Source organism: Bubalus kerabau, chromosome 17 (assembly GCF_029407905.1).
Source record: "Bubalus kerabau isolate K-KA32 ecotype Philippines breed swamp buffalo chromosome 17, PCC_UOA_SB_1v2, whole genome shotgun sequence".
Lineage (NCBI taxonomy): Eukaryota > Metazoa > Chordata > Mammalia > Artiodactyla > Bovidae > Bubalus > Bubalus kerabau.
The window spans coordinates 61,761,001-61,783,477 of NC_073640.1; the positions used below are offsets into that span (position 1 = coordinate 61,761,001).

The window sequence follows — 22,477 nt, forward strand, 5'->3', positions numbered from 1 at the left end:
TGTTCAAAAACTTGTAGTCATTGCTGTTAATCATGGTCACAGTTTTTAGATTCTGAGCTTTCCTTAACACCTTTGTATAGATGACCCAGTGTTGAATTTCTGTTTGTGTATTTCACGTGTCATACAGAAAAATGAGAAATCCACATTGATTTGGAGGCCATTGTAATCTCCTATGGGAAAGCAATTAGAGAGGCATCAGATCAGATCAGTTGCTCAGTCGTGTCCGACTCTTTGCGACCCCATGAATCGCAGCATGCCAGGCCTCCCTGTCCCTCACCAACTCCCGGAGTTCACTCAGACTCACGTCCATCGAGTCAGTGATGCCATCCAGCCATCTCATCCTCTGTTGTCCCCTTCTCCTCCTGCCCCCAATCCCTCCCAGCATCAGAGTCTTTTCCAATGAGTCAACCCTTCGCATGAGGTGGCCAAAGTACTGGAGTTTCAGCTTCAGCATCATTCCTTCCAAAGAAATCCCAGGGCTGATCTCCTTCAGAATGGACTGGTTGGATCTCCTTGCAGTCCAAGGGACTCTCAAGAGTCTTCTCCAACACCACAGTTCAAAAGCATCAATTCTTCGGCGCTCAGCCTTCTTCACAGCCCAACTCTCACATCCATACATGACCACAGGAAAAACCATAGCCTTGACTAGACGGACCTTTGTTGGCAAAGTAATATCTCTGCTTTTGAATATGCTATCTAGGTTGGTCATAACTTTCCTTCCAAGGAGTGTCTTTTAATTTCATGGCTGCAGTCACCATCTGTAGTGATTTTGGAGCCCAGAAAAATAAAGTCTGACACTGTTTCCACTGTTTCCCCATCTATTTCCCATGAAGTGATGGGACCAGATGCCATGATCTTCGTTTTCTGAATGTTGAACTTTAAGCCAACTTTTTCACTCTCCACTTTCACTTTCATCAAGAGGCTTTTTAGTTCCTCTTCACTTTCTGCCATAAGGGTGGTGTCATCTGCATATCTGAGGTTATTGATATTTCTCCTGGAAATCTTGATTCCAGCTTGTGTTTCTTTCAGTCCAGCATTTCTCATGATGTATTCTGCATGTAAGTTAAATAAACAGGGTGACAGTATACAGCCTTGACGTACTCCTTTTCCTATTTGGAACCAGTCTGTTGTTCCATGTCCAGTTCTAACTGTTGCTTCCTAACCTGCATACAAATTTCTCAGGAGGCAGATCAGGTGGTCTGGTGTTCCCATCTCTTTCAGAATTTTCCACAGTTAATTGTGATCCACACAGTCAAAGGCTTTGGCATAGTCAATAAAGCAGAAATAGATGCTTTTCTGGAACTCTCTCACTTTTTCTATGATCCAGCGGATGTTGGCAATTTGATCTCTGGTTCCTCTGCCTTTTCTAAAACCACCTTGAACATCAGGAAATTCACGGTTCACGTATTGCTGAAGCCTGGCTGGAGAATTTTGAGCATTACTTTACTATCGTGTGAGATGAGTACAATTGTGTGGTAGTTTGAGCATTCTTTGGCATTGCCTTTCTTTGGGATCGGAATGAAAACTGACCTTTTCCAGTCCTGTGGCCACTGCTGAGTTTTCCAAATTTGCTGGCATATTGAGTGCAGCACTTTCACAGCATCATCTTTCAGGATTTGGAATAGCTCAACTGGAATTCCATCACCTCCACTAGCTTTGTTCGTAGTGATGCTTTCTTTTTTTTTTTTTTTTTTCAATTTTATTTTATTTTTAAACCTGAAACACTGTATTAGTTTTGCCAAACATCAAAACGAATCCGCCACAGGTATACATGTGGTCCCCATCCTGAACCCTCCTCCCTCCTCCCTCCCCACACCATCCCTCTGGGTCGTCCCAGTGCACCAGAAATATAGATCAATGGAACAAAATAGAAAGCCCAGAGATAAATCCCTGCACATATGGACACCTTATCTTTGACAAAGGAGGCAAGAATATACAATGGATTAAAGACAATCTCTTTAACAAGTGGTGCTGGGAAATCTGGTCAACCACTTGTAAAAGAATGAAACTAGAACACTTTCTAACACCATACACAAAAATAAACTCAAAATGGATTAAAGATCTAAACATAAGACCAGAAACTATAAAACTCCTAGAGGAGAACATAGGCAAAACACTCTCCAACATACATCACAGCAGGATCCTCTATGACCCACCTCCCAGAATATTGGAAATAAAAGCAAAAATAAACAAATGGGACCTAGTTAAAACTTAAAAGCTTCTGCACATCAAAGGAAACTATTAGCAAGGTGAAAAGGCAGCCTTCAGAATGGGAGAAAATAATAGCAAATGAAGCAACTGACAAACAACTAATCTCAAAAATATACAAGCAACTCCTACAGCTCAACTCCAGAAAAATAAATGACCCAATCAAAAAAATGGGCCAAAGAACTAAATAGACATTTCTCCAAAGAAGACATACAGATGGCTAACAAACACATGAAAAGGTGCTCAACATCACTCATTATCAGAGAAATGCAAATCAAAACCACTAGGAGATACCATTTCACACCAGTCAGAATGGCTGCGATCCAAAAGTCTACAAGCAATAAATGCTGGAGAGGGTGTGGAGAAAAAGGAACCCTCTTACACTGTTGGTGGGAATGCAAACTAGTACAGCCACTATGGAGAACAGTGTGGAGATTCCTTAAAAAACTGAAAATAGAACTGCCTTATGATGCAGCAATCCCACTGCTGGGCATACACACTGAGGAAACCAGAAGGGAAAGAGACACGTGTACCCCAATGTTCATCGTAGTGATGCTTTCTAAGGCCCACTTGACTTCACATTCCAGGATGTCTGGCTCTAGGTCAGTGATCACACCATCGTGATTATCTGGGTTGTAAAGATCTTTTTTGTACAGTTCTTCTGTGTATTCTTGGCATCTCTTCTTAATATCTTCTGCTTCTGTTAGGTCCATACCATTTCTGTCCTTTATCGAGCCCATCTTTGCATGAAATGTTCCTTTGGTATCTCTGATTTTCTTGAAGAGATCCCTAGTCTTTCCCATTCTGTTGTTTTCCTCTTTTTCTTTGCATTGATCGGTAAAGATGGCTTTCTTATCTCTTCTTTTGCTCTAAATACCTTTACATGAATCTGTCAGAATACACACTTCAACTGAATCAATCTTCTTCTCATTTTGTATGAAGATAAGACCTCTCCTTATGACCCCATTGATGATGTGTTTTCATTTCAGCAGCAGATGACCGTCGAGGACGTGGCCATCGAATTCACTCCTGAGGAGTGGGAATGCCTGGCCCCTGCGCAGAGGACTTTGTACTGGGACGTGATGCTGGAGACCTACAGGAACCTACTCTCTGTGGGTGAGGATCACTTCCCTCTCAAGTTGGGATCTGTCCTTGGATATCTTTACATTTTCCCTCACATGCCTTTTCGGAGCCCCTACCTTGCTTGGCTGAGCTCGAAGCTCTATTGAATCAGAGGCCAAAAGCTTCATAATGTGGCATGAGGACTTTGAAATTGCCCTTTCCTCATTTGATCTGCCCATGTTATGATACCTCGAGGGTGGGTCCAGAGCTTAAAAATGCATAAAGCCTGTAGCAAACTTAAAACCTACACTTCCCTGTTTTGAAAATTTTTTTTATTATTTTTTGGCTGTGCTGGGTCTGACTTAGTTGCAGTGATCAGGGGCTACTCACCAGTTGCAGTGCTCGGGCTTCTCATTGTGGTGACTTCTCTTGCCGCGGTAGGTGGGCTCTAGGGCGCAGGGGCTCCGCAGTTGTGGCTCACGGGCTTAGTTGCTCTGCGGCATGTGGGATCTTCCCAAACGAAGAATTGAACCTGTGTCCCCTGCACTGGCAGGCAGATTCTTAACCACTGAGCCGCCAGGGAAGTCCCACTTACCTTTTTACTACAAGCAAGATGTCTGCATATTACACTCTTCCCTGTGTATTCACTTGATCTTAGCCAAAAGGCTAAGAAACGATTCTCCTGTGCATTCAGAAGGAGACAAGCTGGGGATTGAAGTGTTTTCCATAACCACCCCATATTGTCCTCACTCCTCAGCTGAACAAAGAGCTGGGGTTCTGGAAACAATATAGCACGTGATGTTTCTTTCTTGCAATTAGCAATAATTTCTTTTTCTGACCTGAATATTTTTATGTCCGTTTTGGAGTAGAAAAGAGCACTGGACCCTGGAGAGGAAAGTGAAAATAGCAAAAAATAAAAAGAAAAAAGGAAAAAACCACTAAAAGGGTGGAAAGTACCAGGTGTAGACACAGGTCAGATCTCAGATGGACGGAGAAGAAACTGCACCATTAATAGTTTTAGAGAATCTCTCCCCAAGTGGAAGAGTTCTGTGGGAATACAGTTTATTTTTTGGTAAACTCTCAGAGGAAATTGTTGTTCTCGCCATTGTTTCACTCCATTCTTTAGTATGTAAAATGTATGTCGTCCTCCTGTGGTGCCACAGCTCCTACAGAGACAAAGGCAAGGTCTTTATATGATCTACGACAGCCTGTCATTTGACTCCTGTCAGCTTTATCGCTTGACTTTGAGGAACGTGGGATGGGCTCTTTCAGAGGGGTCTCTTGCCCCTGCGTCTCCACTTCTGTGTGTGCTTTCATTGGCTGCTCAGTTCTTGGTCCCTGCAAGTAAGAGCTGAACTGCTCTGTAGCACCTAGTTCAGCACCTGTCCTAGTTCCATCCCTACTCACTGTTCTAGGAACACGTAGTCAAGGAGGTAGGAAACCACTGGTGCTCTCTCATTCTATCTCTCACCCTAGAACCTGCGCGGAGCTGTCTCAAGCCCCATCTGCCAGTTCAGATCCCTCAGCCCTTCCTTCTGGGATTGTTATGTAGGAGAACTGTAAAGACAGTAGACAGATCTTCTCTTTGATCCTAGGTCCTACATGGGGAGCATATGTCGACCTTTGAGATTCTTAACTCAGTGTCTGTGAGGAGAGCACACATCTCAAGATACTGCAGGATCCCCCCCTCCTGTCTTGTATTTTCATCACTCTTCCACTGCTCTACCTGGTCTGGGAATGTAGACTTTTCCTGACTGCCTATTGTCTTAAGTTGCCTCTGATGATTGCCTTTGAAATACACATTCCTAGGATCTGAGATTTTATCCTATATTTTTTTGCTGTGATAATAACACTTTTAAGGGATAGACAACTTCTAGGGACTCTCCTTATGGGGTAGGGTTATTTGGTGACAGAAAATTCCGGCCCCCCCCCCCCCCCACACACACACCCTGAGACTTTTTTTTAAATTGAAGTATAATTGATATACAGTGTTGTATTGTCTTCTGATGTAAAGCAAGGTAATTTAGTTATACATATGTATACATTCTTTTTTTTATTGTGTTTATCACAGGATATTGAATATAGTTCCCTGTGCTGTACAGTAGGACCTTGTTCTTTATCTGTCCTATATATAATAGCTTGCATCTGCTATTTGCAAACTCCCAACCTGTCCCTGTGCATGCACACTTGGCCACCAGAAGTCTCTTCTGTATGCCTGTGAATCTGTTTCTGTTTCATAGATAAGTTCATTTGTGCTGCATTTCAGATTGGACATACAAGTGATATCATATGATATTTGTCTTTCTCCTTCTGACTTATTTCGCTTAGTATGATAATCTCTAGGTCCATCCATGGTGCTGCAAATGGTACTATTTCATTCTTTTTTATGGATGAGTAATATTCCAGTGTGTGTGTGTGTGTGTGTGTGTGTGTGTGTGTGTGTATTTATATGTGTAGACACACAACATCTTTATCCATTCATCTGTTGATGGTCATTTAGATTGTTTGTATGTCTGGCTATTTATAATAATAAATAGCGCTGCTGTGAACATAGGGGTACATGTATATTGAAAAGTCTTTTTACTTATTTTTCATTTAAAAATTTTTTTAATTTTTGCCACATCTCAGAATTTATGGGAACTCACTTCCCTGACCAGGGATCAAACCCAGGCCATAGCAGTGACAGTGCCAAATCCTAAACACTAGACCACCAGGGACTCCCAGCATCAAGCTCTTGCTTCTTTCACTTTCTTTGTAATTCGGGGTTATGTACATAGCCTTCTAAGTCTTGTGCCCTCATTTGAAAAATAATGGTAGTTTACCTCAGGCTTTTAAAACAAATACGTACTGTTAGATAGCTTATATATAATAATATTGCGTATTTTATAGAAAAACTCTAAGTTACTGTTATTTAATGATATATATCTACTTTGTCATGTTTTGTTATGCCATATCCCTTTGTGTGCATTATAGTTTATATGCTTTTTTTTTGCAGTTTGTCCTCAACAATGCAGTCTGTGACCTTAGTTAATGTATATTTTAGGCACACACTTCATACTACATATCTGGGGACAATAAGCTGGAGAATTAAAGGGCACTGCATAGATAAGAAATTGCTCTGCTTTGTTATTATATAATGGCAATCATGAAATCATGTGACTTTTGTCTTCTTTCTTCAGTTTCTGTTCTTTTGTTGTTCATTCACAAAGTCGTGTCCAATTCTTTGCGACCCCATGAACTGTAGCATGCCAGCTTCCTCTGTCTTTCATATCTTCCGGAGTTTGCTCAAATTCATGTCCACTGAGTCAGTGATGCTATCTAACCATCTCATCCTCTGCCACCACCTTCTCCTTTTGCCTTCCATCTTTCCCATAATGTTATATATTTTCCTGACCTAATATTTTAGAAGTCAGTTATGTCAATACCTTTTACAGTTTTCATATTGTGTGCCCTTTCCAGGGTGAAATTCTCTTCTTTATTCTTAAGGAAGAGTGTTTAGAATTCCATAGAATATAATGTTGTACAACATGGTTACTTATTACTGGTTGTTTTACTACAATAGTAAAGGGTTGCTTTACTAGAATAGAAAGGGTTACTAGAATAGTGTGTTTATTAATTTTTATTGTGATTTACAGTTGGTGGTCTTTCAGAACATATTATGCAATATAACTGACATTTACTTGTTAATGTTATAAAATGCCTGTTTTTCATGGATATTGATGCTTTTATAACAGGTAATTCAGGAAAATACTTCATTTTTTAAATATCCCTAGTAAATTCTTTATTTTCTCAGTGCTGTATTTGTTTTGCAATTCTAAACTGCCGTTTATTTAGGTTACTTGTTAGATAAGCTTGTTTTGGATTATTTACCATTATATTACTTATTTTAAGTATTAATTTATATACTGTAAGGATGTAGATACTGTATGTAGATTATGTATAATAAGTATGTGGAAAATATGTCTGTTTCTCTTCAGTTACAGTCAGTATGTATATGCTTTGGGTTCATGGTCATGAGATTAGCCACTTTTTAAGAGCTAACATAAGTTTACACAACCTGAGTGTTTTTGTCATACAGTGTTTGAAATGAGGCTATGCTAAAATCAGTTTGAATTTCATGTGAACATACTTTCTTTATTAAAGAATCCTATTTCTTTACCGTTTCTCAAAATTTGAAGATCGTGGTTGGGAAGTTTCATAACTACATTCAGTGTAAGTGTTATTTTTGGTATAATATGTTTTCAACATAAAATATTTATTTATGAATTATAATTAATAACATACCTATGATTTTTTTTGTATTTTGTAGATTTCTCTCCCATACATATTATCAAGAAATTACAACCGAAGGAGAACACTAACTCAACAGATACATTCCAAACAGTGATTTTGGGAAGACATGAAAGCCATGGAGTCCAAGATTTTTACTTAAGGGAAATCCGAGGCAATATGCTTGAGTTTGAGTGTCAGTGGAAAGATGACGAAAGAAATTACAAAGGAGTGCTTGTAATCCATAATGAAAAGCTCACTGATAGAAAAGATCAGTGTGGTAGAAGCAATGCAGGAAACAATGCAATTGAAAATAAACTTGCGTTAAGCTTTCAGGATGAATTGCAGATATTTCGAATGGAAAGGAAAATTTTTGAATGTAATCAAGTTGAGAAGGTTATCAACAATAGTTCCTCAATTTCAGCTCTCCAAAGAATTCCTCCGAGTGTTCAAACCAACACTTCTAACATGTATGGGAATAATTTTATCCATTCTTCAATACTGACAAAAGACCGTAAAGCACATAGGGAAAAACCTTACAGGTGTAATGACTGTGACAAAGCCTTTACTCATGTCTCGCACCTCACTAAACATCGGGTAGTCCATACAGGAGAGAGGCCATACAAATGTGATACATGTGGCAAGGACTTCAGTCAGAGTTCGAACCTTGCAACTCATCGGAGAATTCATACTGGAGAGAAACCTTACAAATGTAATGAGTGTGGCAAGGTTTTTAATAGAAAATCAAACCTTGAAACTCATCAGAGAATTCATACTGGAGAGAAACCATACAAATGTAATGTGTGTGGCAAAGCCTTTAGGGTGTGTTCAAGCCTCAGGAGCCATCAAGTAATCCATACTGGAGAGAAGGATTACCATTGTAGTAAATGTAACAAGGCTTTTTCCCGTAATTCCAAGCTTCTAAAACATCAGAGAATTCATACTCGAGGGCAGCCCTACAAATGTGATGCATGTGACAAAGTCTTTATTTTGCGTTCAAGCCTAATCAACCATCAGGTAGTCCATACTAGAGGGAAGTCTTACCCATGTAATGAATGTGGCAAGACGTTCATCAAACATTCACACCTTAGGCTTCATGAGAGAATTCATACTGGAGAGAAGCCATACAAGTGTACTGAATGTGGCAAGGGCTTCAGGCAATGGTCTGATATCAGAATTCACCAAAGAATTCATGCTGGAGAGAAACCTTTCAAATGTAGCGAGTGTGGCAAATCCTTTACTCGGAGTTCACACCTCACTAGACATCAAATCATCCATACTGGAGAGAAACCATATAAATGTGAGGTTTGTGACAAGGTCTTCAGTCGGAATTCACATCTTGCAGGTCATTGGAGAATTCATACCAGGGAAAAACCTTACAAATGTAATGAGTGTGGGAAAGCCTTTAGTGATCGTTCAAGCCTAACTTACCATCAGGTAATTCATACTGGAGAGAAGTCTTACAAATGTAATGAATGTGGCAAAGCTTTTATTAAGCCTTCATATCTTAGGCATCACGAGAGGATTCATACTGGAGAGAGGCCATACAAGTGTACTGAATGTGGCAAGGCTTTTATCAAGCTTTCGCATCTTAGGTATCATGAGAGGATTCATACTGGAGAGAAACCATACAAGTGTACTGAATGTGGCAAGGCTTTTCAGCAATGGTCTGACATCACTATTCACCAAAGAATTCATGCTGGAGATAAATCATAGAAACATAATAAGTGTAGTGTGGCAAATCCTTTAGCCTTTGAAGCCCCAGTAAATACCAGGTGACCCATACTGGAAAGAGACTTTACAAACAATGAATGTGGCAAGGCTTTTTAGCAGGTGTTCACACCTTAGGCTTCATGAGAGGATTCATACTGGAGAGAAATCATACCAATGTATTGAGTATGGCATAGCCTTTAGACAATAGTCCTACCTCTGGATTCACCAAATAATTCACTCTGGAGAGAAACCTTACCAATTCCATGTGTGTGGGAAAACTTTTGCTCAGGGTTTACACCTCCCTAATCATCAGATAATCCATAATCCATACAAGCTTGCAGATGTACTGAGTTTTGCAAGGCTTTTAGCTATTGCCTTAAACTCCGGGTTCACCAAGTAGTCCATACAAAACAAATGTAATGAATGTGGCAAAGTTTCAAATTATTGCTCACTTTTCACTAAATAAAGGGATTTGTATTCTGGAGTGAAAGCACACAAGTGTAGTGTGTGATAAGGATTTTACCCATATAGCAAACATTGGGGGAAGATATAGGGTTGACACCTTCAAAATACAATAAACATGGTAAAGACTTTCCCTTGAATTCAAATATTATGCAACAATAGAGTCTATATTGGAGAGAAATCACTAAACTTTAGAATATACATCCTTGAGCGAAGCCACAAAAAAATAATGTGCATGCTAGTTACAGTTCAAGATGGTGGAGTAGAAAGACAAGTGTTCATCTTCTCCTGCAAGAGCACCAAAATCGCAACTAGCTGTTGAACAACCATCAGCAGGAGGACATTGGTCCAAAGACCAAGAAGCCACAACAAGATGGTAGGAGGAGCGCAAACACTATAAAATCAAATCCCATACCAGCTGGGTGGGCGACATACAAACTGGAGAACAATAATACCAAAGAAGTTCTCCCACTGTAGGGAAAGTTCTGAGCCCTACCTCCGGCTTCCCAGCCTGGGGCTCTAACAAAGGAACTGGGAATACCCAGGGAATCTGACTTTGAAGGCTAGCGAGTTGATTATAGAACTTCCATAGGACTGGGGGAAACAGATTCCACTCTTGGAGGGCACAAACAAAATCTTGGCATGCACCAAGACCCAAGGGAAAGGAGCAGTGACCCCCACAGGAGACTGAACCAGACCTACCTGCTAGTGTTGGAGGGTCTTCTCTGGAGGCATGGGTTAGAAATGGCTCGCCATGGGGGCAGGGGCACTGACAGCAGCAGCCTGGGAAGGTCCCCCTTGGTGTTAGTCCTCTTGGAGGTCGCCATTAACCTGACCATAAACCCCAGGGCTGGGTTGCCTCAGGCCAAACAACCAACAGGGAGGGAGCACAACCCCACCCACCCATCAGCAGATAATTGGATTAAAGTTTTACTTGGTGAGGCCCTGCCCACCAGAGTGGGACCCAGTTTTTCCCACCCAGTCGTTCCCATCAAGAATCTTACACAAGCCTTTAGCCTCATCTATCAGAGGGCATATAGAAGAAACAAGAAGAACCACAATTCCACAGCAGCTAGAACAAAAGCCACATTACTCTAAGTTAATTAGGATGAAAAAGAAGAGTTATATCACAGATGAAGGGACAAGATAAAACCCTAAAAAACAACTAAATGAAGTGGAGATAGGCAACCTTCCAGATTATTCATGATTCAGAATAACCATGAAGATGATCCAGGATCTCAGAAATAGAATGGAGAAGATGCAAAAAAATGTTTGCCAAAGACCTAGAAGAACTAAAGAATAAACCAACAGAGATGAACAATACAGTAGAATCAATAGCAGAATAACTGAGGTAGAAGAACGGATAAATGACTTGAAAGACAGAATGGTGAAAATCACTTCTGCAGAACAGAACATAGGGGGCAAAGGAATTGGGAAAAAAAAAAAGCCTGAGACCTCTGGGACAACATTAAATGCATTAACATTTGCATGATATGGGTTCCCAGAAGAAGAGAGAGAGAGAAAGGACCAGAGAAAATATTTGAAGAGATAATAGCTGAAAACTTCCCTAACATGAGAAAGAATGTAGTCAAGTTACCAGGAAGTGCAGAGTCCCAGGCAAGATAAATCTAAGGAGGAACACACTGAGACACATAGTAATCAAACTGCAAAAATTAAGACAAAATATTAAAAGCAACAAGGGGAAAATGACAACATAAATGGGAACTCCCATAAGGTTAAAAACTTGATTTCTCAACAGAAATTATATAAGCCAGAAGGGAATGGCACTATATATTTAAAGTGATGAAAAGGAAGAACCTACAAACCAAGAATACTCTAACCAACAAGACTCATTCAGATATGATGGAGAAAGCAAAAGCTTTCCAGACAAGCAAAGGTTAAGAGAATTCAGCATCACCAAACCACTTTTACAATAAATGTTAAAGGAACTTCTCTAGGAAGGAAACACAGGAGAAAGAAAAGACCTACACAAAATAAACCCAAAACAATTAAGAAAATGGTAATAGTACCATACATATCAATAATTACCTTATATGTAAATTGATTAAATGCACCAACCAAGAGACAGACTGGCTGGACCAATAAAAACATGTGCATGTATGCACTTCGGCTTACCACATCACTCTCCTTAATCCCCCAAATTGTAGGTAATTATTTTATATTGTTAGGTTAATCATGTTCCTATTATGGCTTGCAATTATAATTATCTTTGAATCTTGGATGGCTATTGATTGTGAAACTGATAAACATCTTTTACTATTGTGATTATGTAACTGTTATTCACTTAATACCATTGTATCATGATTGGTCAACAGAAAATAATAGAATTCTATATCACCAAAATTGCCATTTAATGGAAAAACCTGTAATCACTTTTTAAAATCCAGATGCATACCAAAATTATCTTGGAAATTTTTGAAAAATACAAATGCCCAGGTATTGCTTTTTTTCTCCAAAGCTCCAGATGTATTTCTAATGAACAGCCATGTTTAAAAATAACTGGACTGTATGGGAAAAAAGGGTGCAACACTAGTGGTTTTACCCAAAGATGAAAACTGGAGCATCAGAGGATTTATATTTGAGAGCACCCTTACAACTGTAATGAATGTTGTAAAGCTTCAAATGTCCGTGACTTTGGCATAATGAGAGAATTAATGCAACACAGAAAATACACAGATGTACTTAATGTGGAAATACCTTTAAGAAAAAGTGTGTCCTCAGGACGCACCAAATAATTCATATTGGGGAGAATATTTTAAAAAGTATGTGGTAAATTTCTTAACCAGTTTTCCCAATGGACCACACTTCAGAGGAAACTATACTGGGAATAACTAAGTCTTCAGTTTTTTGAGATTCGTCTGAGATACTATATACTGCAGAATAATTCAAAGTCAAAATATGTTAAAACTCATGACACAATTATCCTGGGAACAAGGACTTGTGTGGAAATGGTTCATTATCTCCAGTGTGTATTTAAATATTTAAATTTTCTTGAAAAGACTACTTTACTATCTTTGACTTTAAACTTGAAGTTTGAAATCTTTTGATCTTATTCATTCAATACAGGCCTTTCACAATGGTCTTGTTACAAAAATCACAAGTCCGTGTGCCCAACGTACAGTGAAGCTCATCAATACTAAACATAAAGAGTTTGGACCAGAGAAAGGTTTATTACAAATTTGTACAAGGAGATGGGTGGCTCATGCCCTAAGAACCACAGAGTTACTGAAAGTTTTCAGCAGGTCCCTTTAAAGCAAAAGGTGAGGGATGGGCATGGTTAGTTGTTGGAGACTTCTCAGTGTCAGAGCCTTTGTTCTTGAGGTCCGGTCATGGTCAGGTAATGATGTTCCTATACCTCTCTACCAGATGAATGTTATTCTCTGTCCTAAACAGAAAGGACAAAGTCCCAATGCACAACTTTCAGTCTTCAAGGTCCCAGTCCTGACCAAGAGGAGGCACATCTCAGTTGTCAGTTCCTTCAGGGCCATGTTCCCTCATCCTTCCCAGCTGTCATCCCTTAGGTAGCCAGCATCCAACCCAACTGGCCTCAGTCTCCTCAGGCCGCCCAAAGGAGGAAACCAGATCTCACAGACTGACCTGTGTAGACAGCCACTGCTATTAGGTTGCAGAGACAGGAATGGAGGAGAGGTTCATCCACCCCCCTTCAACTGACTCCAGCTCCATTCCTTTTATGGCTAATATTCCATTGTATTCACGTACCACATTTTCTTTATCCATTCATCTGTTGATGGACATCTGGGTTGCTTTCATATCCCAGCTATTGTGTAGCATCTCTTTACCGCCAGGTGTGCATGCCTCTTTACGTTCACAGGCAGAACAAGATACGATTATTTTGCTTCCCCCAAAGATACAGATTATTATGAACAGTAGTGTTAATCCACTTCTCTTAAGGCCAGTTCTGGGAACTGCCCTAGGCATAGACTCGGTACTGGCTCAAGATGAAGCACTTTATGGCATGGGTGCAGTCAGGTCATCATGCAGTTGGCCTTTTCCCTCTGGTGGCAGTTACAGTATCTGTAAAACTCAGAAATGTAGGACTTCCCTTGTGGTCCAGTGATTAGGAATTTAATTTCCCTTCTAATGCAGGGGACATAGGTTCCAGCCCTGGTCATGAAACTGAGATCCCACATGCCACATGACAACTAAACTGGCATGCCAAAACAAAAGATCCCACATGCCACACCAAAGATACCATGTGCCACAACTGAGACCGAATGCAGTCAAATAAATATTTTTTAAAAGAACTCAGAAATGTGCATCAGATACTGTCTGTGGTTCCTTTGTCCTATTTATTAGATGCTTGAGTCTTTCTCTTTTGTGCCTCAGGGAAGTCTGGGAGACTTCAGCTTTTCTATAAACAAGAGACAGAAGAGAAAGACAAATCTAGGGTTTCATTTATCTGTGGAATCTAAACAAAGGGTACAAATGAACTTATCTACAAAACCAGAATAGAGGTATAGACATACAAAACAAACATGGTTATCAGGGAGTGAGGTGTGGAGGGATAAACTGGGAGATTGGGATTGACACATACATACTAATATATATAAAGCAGATAACAGTGACCTACTGTATAGGACAGTAAATTCTACTCAATACTCTCTAATGAGCTATGGGGGAAAGAATCTAACAAAGTGTGGGATGTGTGAAACATTGAATTTGTTGTATGCCTGAAACTAACACAATATTGTGAATCAACTATACTCCAGTAAAAATGTTTAGAAAAGAGAAGACATGGAGGGGCCTTTGTACTTGGGGGTGGGGTGGGGATGAGTGCAGGGTTCTGCTGGGTTCCAAGAAGATTCAGTCTTTTAAGGGGTCGGGATAAATGACAATCGAGGGACTCCCATACATATATATGTATTCATTCTTCCCCCAAACTCCTGACCCATCCAGGCCCACATGACATTGAGTAGAGTTCCCTGTGCTATACAGTGAGATGTTTCTGTTTTGTAAATGAGTTCATTGGTATCATTTTTTCAGATTCCACGTATCAGTTCAGTTCAATCGCTCAGTCGTGTCCAACTCTTTGAGACTCCATGGACTGCAGCATGCCAGGCTTCCCTGTCCATCACCAACTCCCAGAGCTTGTTCAAACTCATGTCCATCAAGTCGGTGATGCCATCCAACCATCTCATCCTCTGTCGTCCCCTTCTCCTCTTGCCTTCAATCTTTCCCAGCATCACGGACTTTTCCAATGAGTCAGTTTTTTGCATCAGGTGGCCAAAATATTGGAATTTCAGTTTCAGCATCAGTCCTTCCAATGAATATTCAGGACTGATTTCCTTTAGGGTGGACTGGTTGGATCTCCTTGCAATCCAAAAGACTCTCAACAGTCTTCTCCAACACCACAGTTCAAAAGCATCAATTCTTCAGGGCTCAGCTTTCTTTATAGTCCAACTCTGACATCCATACATGACTACTGGAAAAACCGTAGTCATGTCTCTCTTTGACTAGACAGACCACTATTGGCAATGTAATGTCCCTGCTTTTTAATATGCTGTCTAGGTTGGTCATAGCATTTCTTCCAAGGAGCAAGCATATTTTAATTTCATGGCTGCAGTCACCATCTTCAGTGATTTTGGAGCCCCTCAAAATAAAGTCAGGCACTGTTTTCATTGTTTCCCCATCTATTTGCCATGAAGTGATGGGACCGGATGCCATGATCTTAGTTTTCTGAATATTGAGTTTTAGGCCAGTTTTTTTCACTCTCACTTTCATCAAGAGGCTCTTTAGTTTTTCTTCAATTTCTGCCATATGTGTGGTGTCATCTGTGTATCTGAGGTTATTGATATTTCTCCCGGCAATCTTGATTCCAGCTTGTGCTTCATCCAGCCTGACGTTTCACGTGATGTACTCTGCATATAAGTTAAAAAAGTAGGATGACAATATACAGCCTTGATGTACTCCTTTTCCTATTTGGAACCAGTCTGTTGTTCCATGTCCAGTTCTAACTGTTGCTTCCTGATCTACATACAGATTTCTCAAGAGACAGGTCAGGTGGTCTGGTATTTCCATCTCTTTCAGAATTTTTCCACAATTTGTTGTGATCCATACAGTCAAAGGCTTTGGCATAGTCAATAAAGCAGAAGTAGATGTTTTTATGGAACTCTCTTCCTTTTTCAATGATCCATCGGATGTTGGCAAGCTGATCTCTGGTTCTTCTGCCTTTTTTAAATAGAGCTTGAACATCTGGAAGTTCATGGTTCATGTCCTCTTGAAGCCTGGCTTGGAGAATTTTGAGCATTACTTTGCTAGTGTGTGAGATGAGGACAATTGTGCATAGCTTAAACATTCTTTGGCAGTGCCTTTCTTTGAGATTGGAATGAAAACTGACCTTTTCCAGTCCTGTGGTCATTGCTGTTTTCCAAATTTGCTGGCATATTAAGTGCAGCACTTTCACAGCGTCATCTTTCAGGATTTGAAATGGCTCAACTGGAAATCCATCACCTCCACTAGCTTTGTTCATAGTGATGCTTCCTAAAGGCCCACTTGACTTCACATTCCAGGATGTCTGGCTCTAGGTCAGTGATCACACCATCATGATTATCTGGGTCGTGAAGATCTTTTTTGTACAGTTCTTCTGTGTATTCTTGCCACCTCTTCTTAATATCATCTGCTTCTGTTAGGTCCCTACCATTTCTGTCCTTTATTTAGCCCATCTTTACATGAAATCTTCCCTTGGTATCTCTAAGTTTCTTGAAGATATCTCTAGTCCTTCCCATTCTATTCTTTTCCTCTATTTCTTTGCATTGATTGCTGAGGAAGGCTTTTTTTTTATAAAATCTCTCCTTGCTATTCTTTGGAACTCTGCATTCAGATGGGTATATCTTTCCTTTTCTCCTTTGCTTTTTGCTTCCCTTCTTTCCACAGCTATTTGTAAGGCCTCCTCAGACAGCCATTTTGCTTTTTTCCATTTCTTTTTCCTGGAGATAGTCTTGATTCCTGTCTGCTGTACAGTGTTATAAACCTCTATCCATAATTCATCAGGTTCTCTGTCTATCTACTGGAGAGAAACCATATAAATGTGATATATGTGGCAAACCTTTAGTGAAAGTTCAAATGTTGTAGTTCATCGGAGAATTAATACTGGAGAGAAACTATATAAATGTGATGTTTGTGGCCAGTCCTTTACTCAAAATGCAAACCTTGGAAGTCATCAGAGAATTCATACTGGAGAGAAACCTTACAAATGTAATGTGTGTGATAAAGCCTTTAGTCAGATTTCTGGCCTGTAGTTCATCAGAGAACTCATACCAGAGAGAAATCATACAAATATAATTAGTGTGGCAGAGCTTTCATTGCACATTTATCTGTAACTGACCATTAGGGAAAACAATATAAATGTAATTTATATGTCAAAGCCTTCAGTCACAGGAATCGTTTTGCAGATAATCAGTGAATCCATACTGGAGTGAAACCTTACAGATGTAATAAATGCAGTAAAGTATATAATCCTTTTGACCTTCAGAAAATTCAAACTGTAGGAAAACTGCACGAATACAGTGGGTGTGGCAAAGCTTTGGATTCTGAGTTCAGAACTAACTAACCATCATGTAATGAATTCTGAGATCTTACCCATGTAGTGATTGTGGCAAATGTTTTAGAAGGCATTCAAACCTTGCAAATCGTGAAAAAAAATCATACTGGAAAGAAGCTATACATTTAGAGTGCAGTAAATCTTAAGGGGACCATAAGGTAACCTGTACATGAGAGAAAGGATGTAAATGTAATATATGTGACCAGTGCTTCAATACAAGTCTCATTAGTCACATCATCAGGGAATTCATAATCCAGAGAAAGGAAATGTAATAAGTGGGGCAAATGCATCAGGTAGCATTCAGGCCTAAAAAGACATCAGGTGATCCATACACAAGAGACCTTACAAATGTATTCATTGTCGTAAGGCTTTTGTCAGGTGTTTCCATTTAGGCTTCATGAGAAAATTCATACTCTAATACATAGAAGCTATGTTGATGTAATGAGTGTGTCTTGACAACAGTCTTATAGAAAGCTTATAGACAACAGTCTCAATTTAAGATTCCATAAAGAAGTCATTCTGAAGGAAAAGCTTACAAGTGATAATGAATGTGTAAAACCTTCACTCAGGGCTCATATCTCACTAATCATCAGATGATCCATACTAGGGAGATCCTTACAAGTGTATGTAATGTGGCAAGGCTTTTAGGTGCTGCCTTAAACTCAGGATTTATCAAATACTTTATACTTAGAAATGCAATGACTATGGCAGTTTTTACAATTACTACTCACTCTCTAGGTATGTAGGAATATATATCCTGGAGACAAGCCACACAAATGTGTTTGTAGGAAGGAATTTTCTTAAACAGCAAAGTTTAGGGACAATACTAGACCAATGCCTTACAGATGCAATCGGAGTGGAAAAAGTTTCACTTTGAGTTGAAGTATTATGCAATAAGAGTCCATATTGAAGAGAAGTCATGAACTGTGTAGGCAAGGGCTTTCTTTCTCAAGACATCAGAGTGTATTAGACTTAAAAATATATGTCTTTCAAAGAAACCACACAAAAGTTGTGCATGCTATTTCCTCTAAAATCAGGAAGAAGACAAGGGTGCCCACTCTCACCACACTATTCAACATAGTTTTGGAAGTCCTAGCAGTCAGAGAAGAAAAAGGAATAAAAGGAATCCAGATTGGAAAAGAAGTAAAATTCTTACTGTTTGCAGATGACACGATCCTCTACATAGAAAACCCTAAAGATACCACCAGAAAATTACTAGAGCTAATCAATGAATATAGTCAAGTTGCACGATATAAAATTAATACTCAGAAATCTCTTGCATTCCTATATACTAACAATGAAAAAAGAGAAACTAAGGCAACAATCCCATTCACCATTGCAATGAAAATAAAGTACTTATGAATAAATTCACCTAAAGAAAAAGACTAACGTGTACAAAACTATAAACACTAGTGAAAGAAAGATGACACAAATAGATGGAGCAATATACCATGTTTGTGGATTGGAAGAATCAATATAGTGAAAATGAGTATTCTACCCAAGCAATCTATAGATGGGAATATGTTCATGTATGAACTTTGAGTTGTAAACTAAGTAAGTTCTGGGGAGCTATGTGCCGCATTCTAACTGCAGTAAATTCTTCTGTTACTACATACTTTAAATTTGCCAATAGAGTAAATCTTAAGAGTTCTCACCATACAAAACATGGAAACTGGGAGTTGATGGATGTGTTGATGACTGGATTGTGATAAATATTTCACAGTGTATACATCTGTCAAATGGTCACATCATGCCTGATAAGTATACACATATCCATTTCATTAGTTCTATCTCAGTAAGGCTGGAAAAGAAGAAAGTAGGAGGTGGACGGGGTTTGCCACCTTTAATGGTGTTCAACCCATGTTTTCCATGAGATCCATGAAGCATTTTGCAAAACCATGTATGGTACCCCCTGCCCTATCAGACATCCTCAGATACTTGTGTGGGTCCTAGTCCCAGGTATGTTCACAGGGCAACAAATCTGATCTGGATCCTACATTGAGAACCAAGGCTCTTAGGCTCCACTTCTGAGACTGAGAACAGCCCCAGGGATGAGGAGGCCACTCTGCTCTGAGTGGGGATGGACCAGGGCCTGCTGTGTGACCTGGAGGGAATCATAGGGTCAGTGGAGGTGCCCCCTGCTGCTGGGTACGTGAGGCCTCACCAGGAGGGGAGTGTGATCCGAGGGAAAGTGTGGGAAAGCTCCTATGTTGGTCTCTGTGCCAGAATTGACTGTCCTGAGTCCCTCCTGAGACAGTGGGCACAGAGGACTGTCTGTTCCTCATGGAGGGCTTCCCTGCATGTGTAGTTGGGGCTCAGGAAGGGGGAATGTTGATCGTAGGTATTAAACAGCATGTTTTCAACTTTCAGTATCAACTTCTGCAGGATGCCTGAGAAAATACCTGGAAGAGGGGAGAAAAAGAGTCAGGAATGGCTCTTTCTCAGGTGTCATATTCTGAGTTGATTCTCAGTCTGTCCTTCCTGAAATGCCCATCTCTGGACTCGCTAATCGTGTCTGACTCTGGAGTATTTTGTCTGTCTCCTGCACATGCACACTCACCGGGGGCCTTCTCTGAGGGCCTGTCATCTCCACTTAGATCCTGTCTCCCCATGACCTGGTGACCTGGACCTTGTGAGGAGGCTCCCCTGGGCACCGTCCTGGGCAGGGCTTCTCACCCATGGGTTGGAGATGGGGTCTCAGTGCTGTTGGGCAGGAAGTTTGCTTAGGGCCCATCTGGATGTGCTGTCTGCTCTCTGTCAAACAGAATAAAGAAGCTACACGTGGACATCAGGTATTAACACTCACAATACGTGGTAAAATCTGGAAAAGAGGACAATAAGGGGAAATCAGTCCTGAGTATTTATAGTACATTTAAGGACCCCCTTGAAAATCTTGGTGTTTGAGAATGGAATGGAAAGTTCAGAAAGAGACCTCAGGGTTAGGGGGCTTTTCATTCCATCATCTATTTTTCACTATGAAATCCAAGTTTACTGATTTTTTTTTTTTTTTTATCTTCTTTGTCACATGGTGCAGCTTGCAGAATCTTAGTGCCCTGAGTATGGATTGAACCTGAAACTCCTGAAATGGAAGTGCGAGGTCTTAACCATGGGACTGCCAGGGAAGTCCCCAACTTTACTAACCTTGGTTCATTGTTTTATTATGGAATTAACAAAGAGACTTTGGTTTTTGTTAATAACTACATACCTAAAATTTACTGCGGATAAAGTCATTTTTTTTAGAAAAATTATTTATTTGGGTGTTCTGGGTCTTTGTTGCTGCTTGGTCTTTTCTCTAGTTGCCAGCAGTGGGGGCTGTTCTCTAGTCGTGGTGCATGGGATTCTGGTGGTGTCTTGTTGCAGAGCATGGGCTGTATGATGCTTGGGCTTCGGTAGTTTCAGCACGTGGGCCTAGTAGTTTGGGCTCTTGGGCGTTACAGCACAGGCTCAGTAGTTGTGTCACTTGGTCTTAGTTGCCCCGAGGCATGTGGCATTATCCTGGAGCAGAACCCATGTCTTCCGCATTTGCGGGTGGATTCTTTAGCATTGCACCAGGAGAGATGCCCTCATATTATTTTTGAATACAGGTATTTTATCGAGATAGGACTCAAAGTATTCTATATATGTTTTTTATATGTCTACTACTTTTTCTTTCTTTTTTTTTTTTTAAACTAATATAGTATTAGAGTTGAGACGTCCCTGTTGGTACAGTGGATAAGAATGTGCCTGCCAATGCAGGGGATATGGGTTTGATCTCCCTGGTCCAAGAAGATTCCGCATGCCCGGGAGGAACTAAGCCCATCCACCACAACTACTGAGCCCATGCTCGAGAGCCTGTGAGCCAAAACTGCAGACCCCATGTGTTGCAACTACAGAAGCCTTGTGCCTACAGTTCACCTACAACCTGTTCTCTGTAACAAAAGATGCCATTGCAGTGAGAAGCCCACTCACCAAAACTACAGAGTATCTCCCGCTCAGTGCAACTAGAAAAAGCCACACAAAGTAACAAAGACCAGCACAACCTAAATAAATAAACAAGCTTTAAAAAAAATGTAATATTGACAAACTTAAGTACAGTTGATTCATTTTCATGGCCCCAGAGATGCTGAAATACATATGACTAAAAGTGACAATGAGAAAATGATTTAAAAATCTGTCAAGAGGCAACTCTTCATTTCAGTCAATTGTGTATTTACATGTGCATGCATGTGTGCATGGATATGCAACTCCATGGTTTTATTAAAAACATCATCTCATAAATAAGCTTTGTACTTTTTAACAGTTGAAATTATATCTTAAATATATTATGTAGCCTTAAATTTTTTCTACCCCAGCACAGGAATGATTTAAATAGTAATAAGATTACTGATATTGTGTTGGGTGGAGGGGTTGAGGAGTGACCCTATACAATGACCTTTTATGGCCTTCCATTGCTCTTCAAATTCCTTGATGTTATTTGAGGTTTCTCAGGGAACTCTGATTGATGGACTTTTATGCTCTGTTACTTAACTGTTTGATTCCTTAGGTTCAAAGGAATTTCACTTGACTTTACTCCCTCCTCTTTTAGTATAAAAGGGGACTGAGTTCTAACTCGGATAAGATGGTTTTGGGGGTACAGTCCACCATATTTTCGGTTTGCTGACTTTCTGAATAAAGTCGTTATTCCTGCCCCAGCAACTTGTCTCTCAATTATTGGCCTGTTGTGTGGAGAGCAGTAGAAGCTTAGAATGTGAACTAAAGGAACAATGCGGTTTTCATCAATATTTAAAGATGTATTGCTCTTTTTGGCCACATGATGCAAAGAGCGGACTTAATGGAAAAGACCGTGATACTGGGAAAGACTGTGGGCAGGAGAAGAGGGCGACAGAGGATGAGATGGTTGGATGGCATTACCCACTTAATGAACACAAGTTTGAGAAAACCCTGGGAGATAGTGAAGGACAGGGAAGCCTGGTGTGCTGCAGTTCATGGAGTTGCAAAGAGTCAGATTTGACTTAGCAACTGATCAATGAAAATTGCTCTTTTTAAAGCAATGGTTAGTAAACTTTGTCAGTTTCAAAATAAAAACAAAAAAAGGTACTGACGGAAGTTCCCATCACATACCTTAGTCCTCCAGTATCAGACTGTAGGTTTTAACCTTGTGTTTCTGGAACTGAGCCATGTGGAGTTTGGCCTTCCAGCTGA

The 22,477-nt window shown here is 40.1% G+C and overlaps 1 protein-coding gene and 1 long non-coding RNA gene across 20 annotated transcripts in view; one reads left to right on the forward strand and one right to left on the reverse strand.

Annotated features, from left to right (window-relative positions):
* Window positions 1–13,473, forward strand: part of LOC129631710 (zinc finger protein 160-like) — a 466,782-nt gene extending 453,309 nt beyond the window's left edge. For 10 of the 19 annotated variants that reach the window (XM_055552893.1, XM_055552894.1, XM_055552901.1 and 7 more), the window contains 3 exons: window positions 3,198–3,324; window positions 7,414–7,482; window positions 7,580–13,473. In XM_055552893.1, coding sequence (XP_055408868.1) covers window positions 3,198–3,324; window positions 7,414–7,482; window positions 7,580–9,255 — 1,872 coding nt within the window. In that variant the 3' untranslated portion in view covers window positions 9,256–13,473. Of the gene's footprint in view, window positions 1–3,197; window positions 3,325–7,413; window positions 7,483–7,579 lie in introns of those variants that run through there. The other 9 variants (XM_055552904.1, XM_055552905.1, XM_055552910.1 and 6 more) reach the window with 4 other exon arrangements.
* A 6,024-nt stretch (window positions 13,474–19,497) lies between these two features.
* On the reverse strand, window positions 19,498–22,476 carry LOC129631816 (uncharacterized). Its single transcript, XR_008704185.1, has 3 exons — window positions 22,397–22,476; window positions 19,973–20,117; window positions 19,498–19,698 (listed from the first exon to the last, which is right to left on the reverse strand). It is a non-coding gene; the product is annotated as an uncharacterized LOC129631816 (long non-coding RNA).
* Between the last annotated feature and the right edge of the window lies 1 nt (window position 22,477).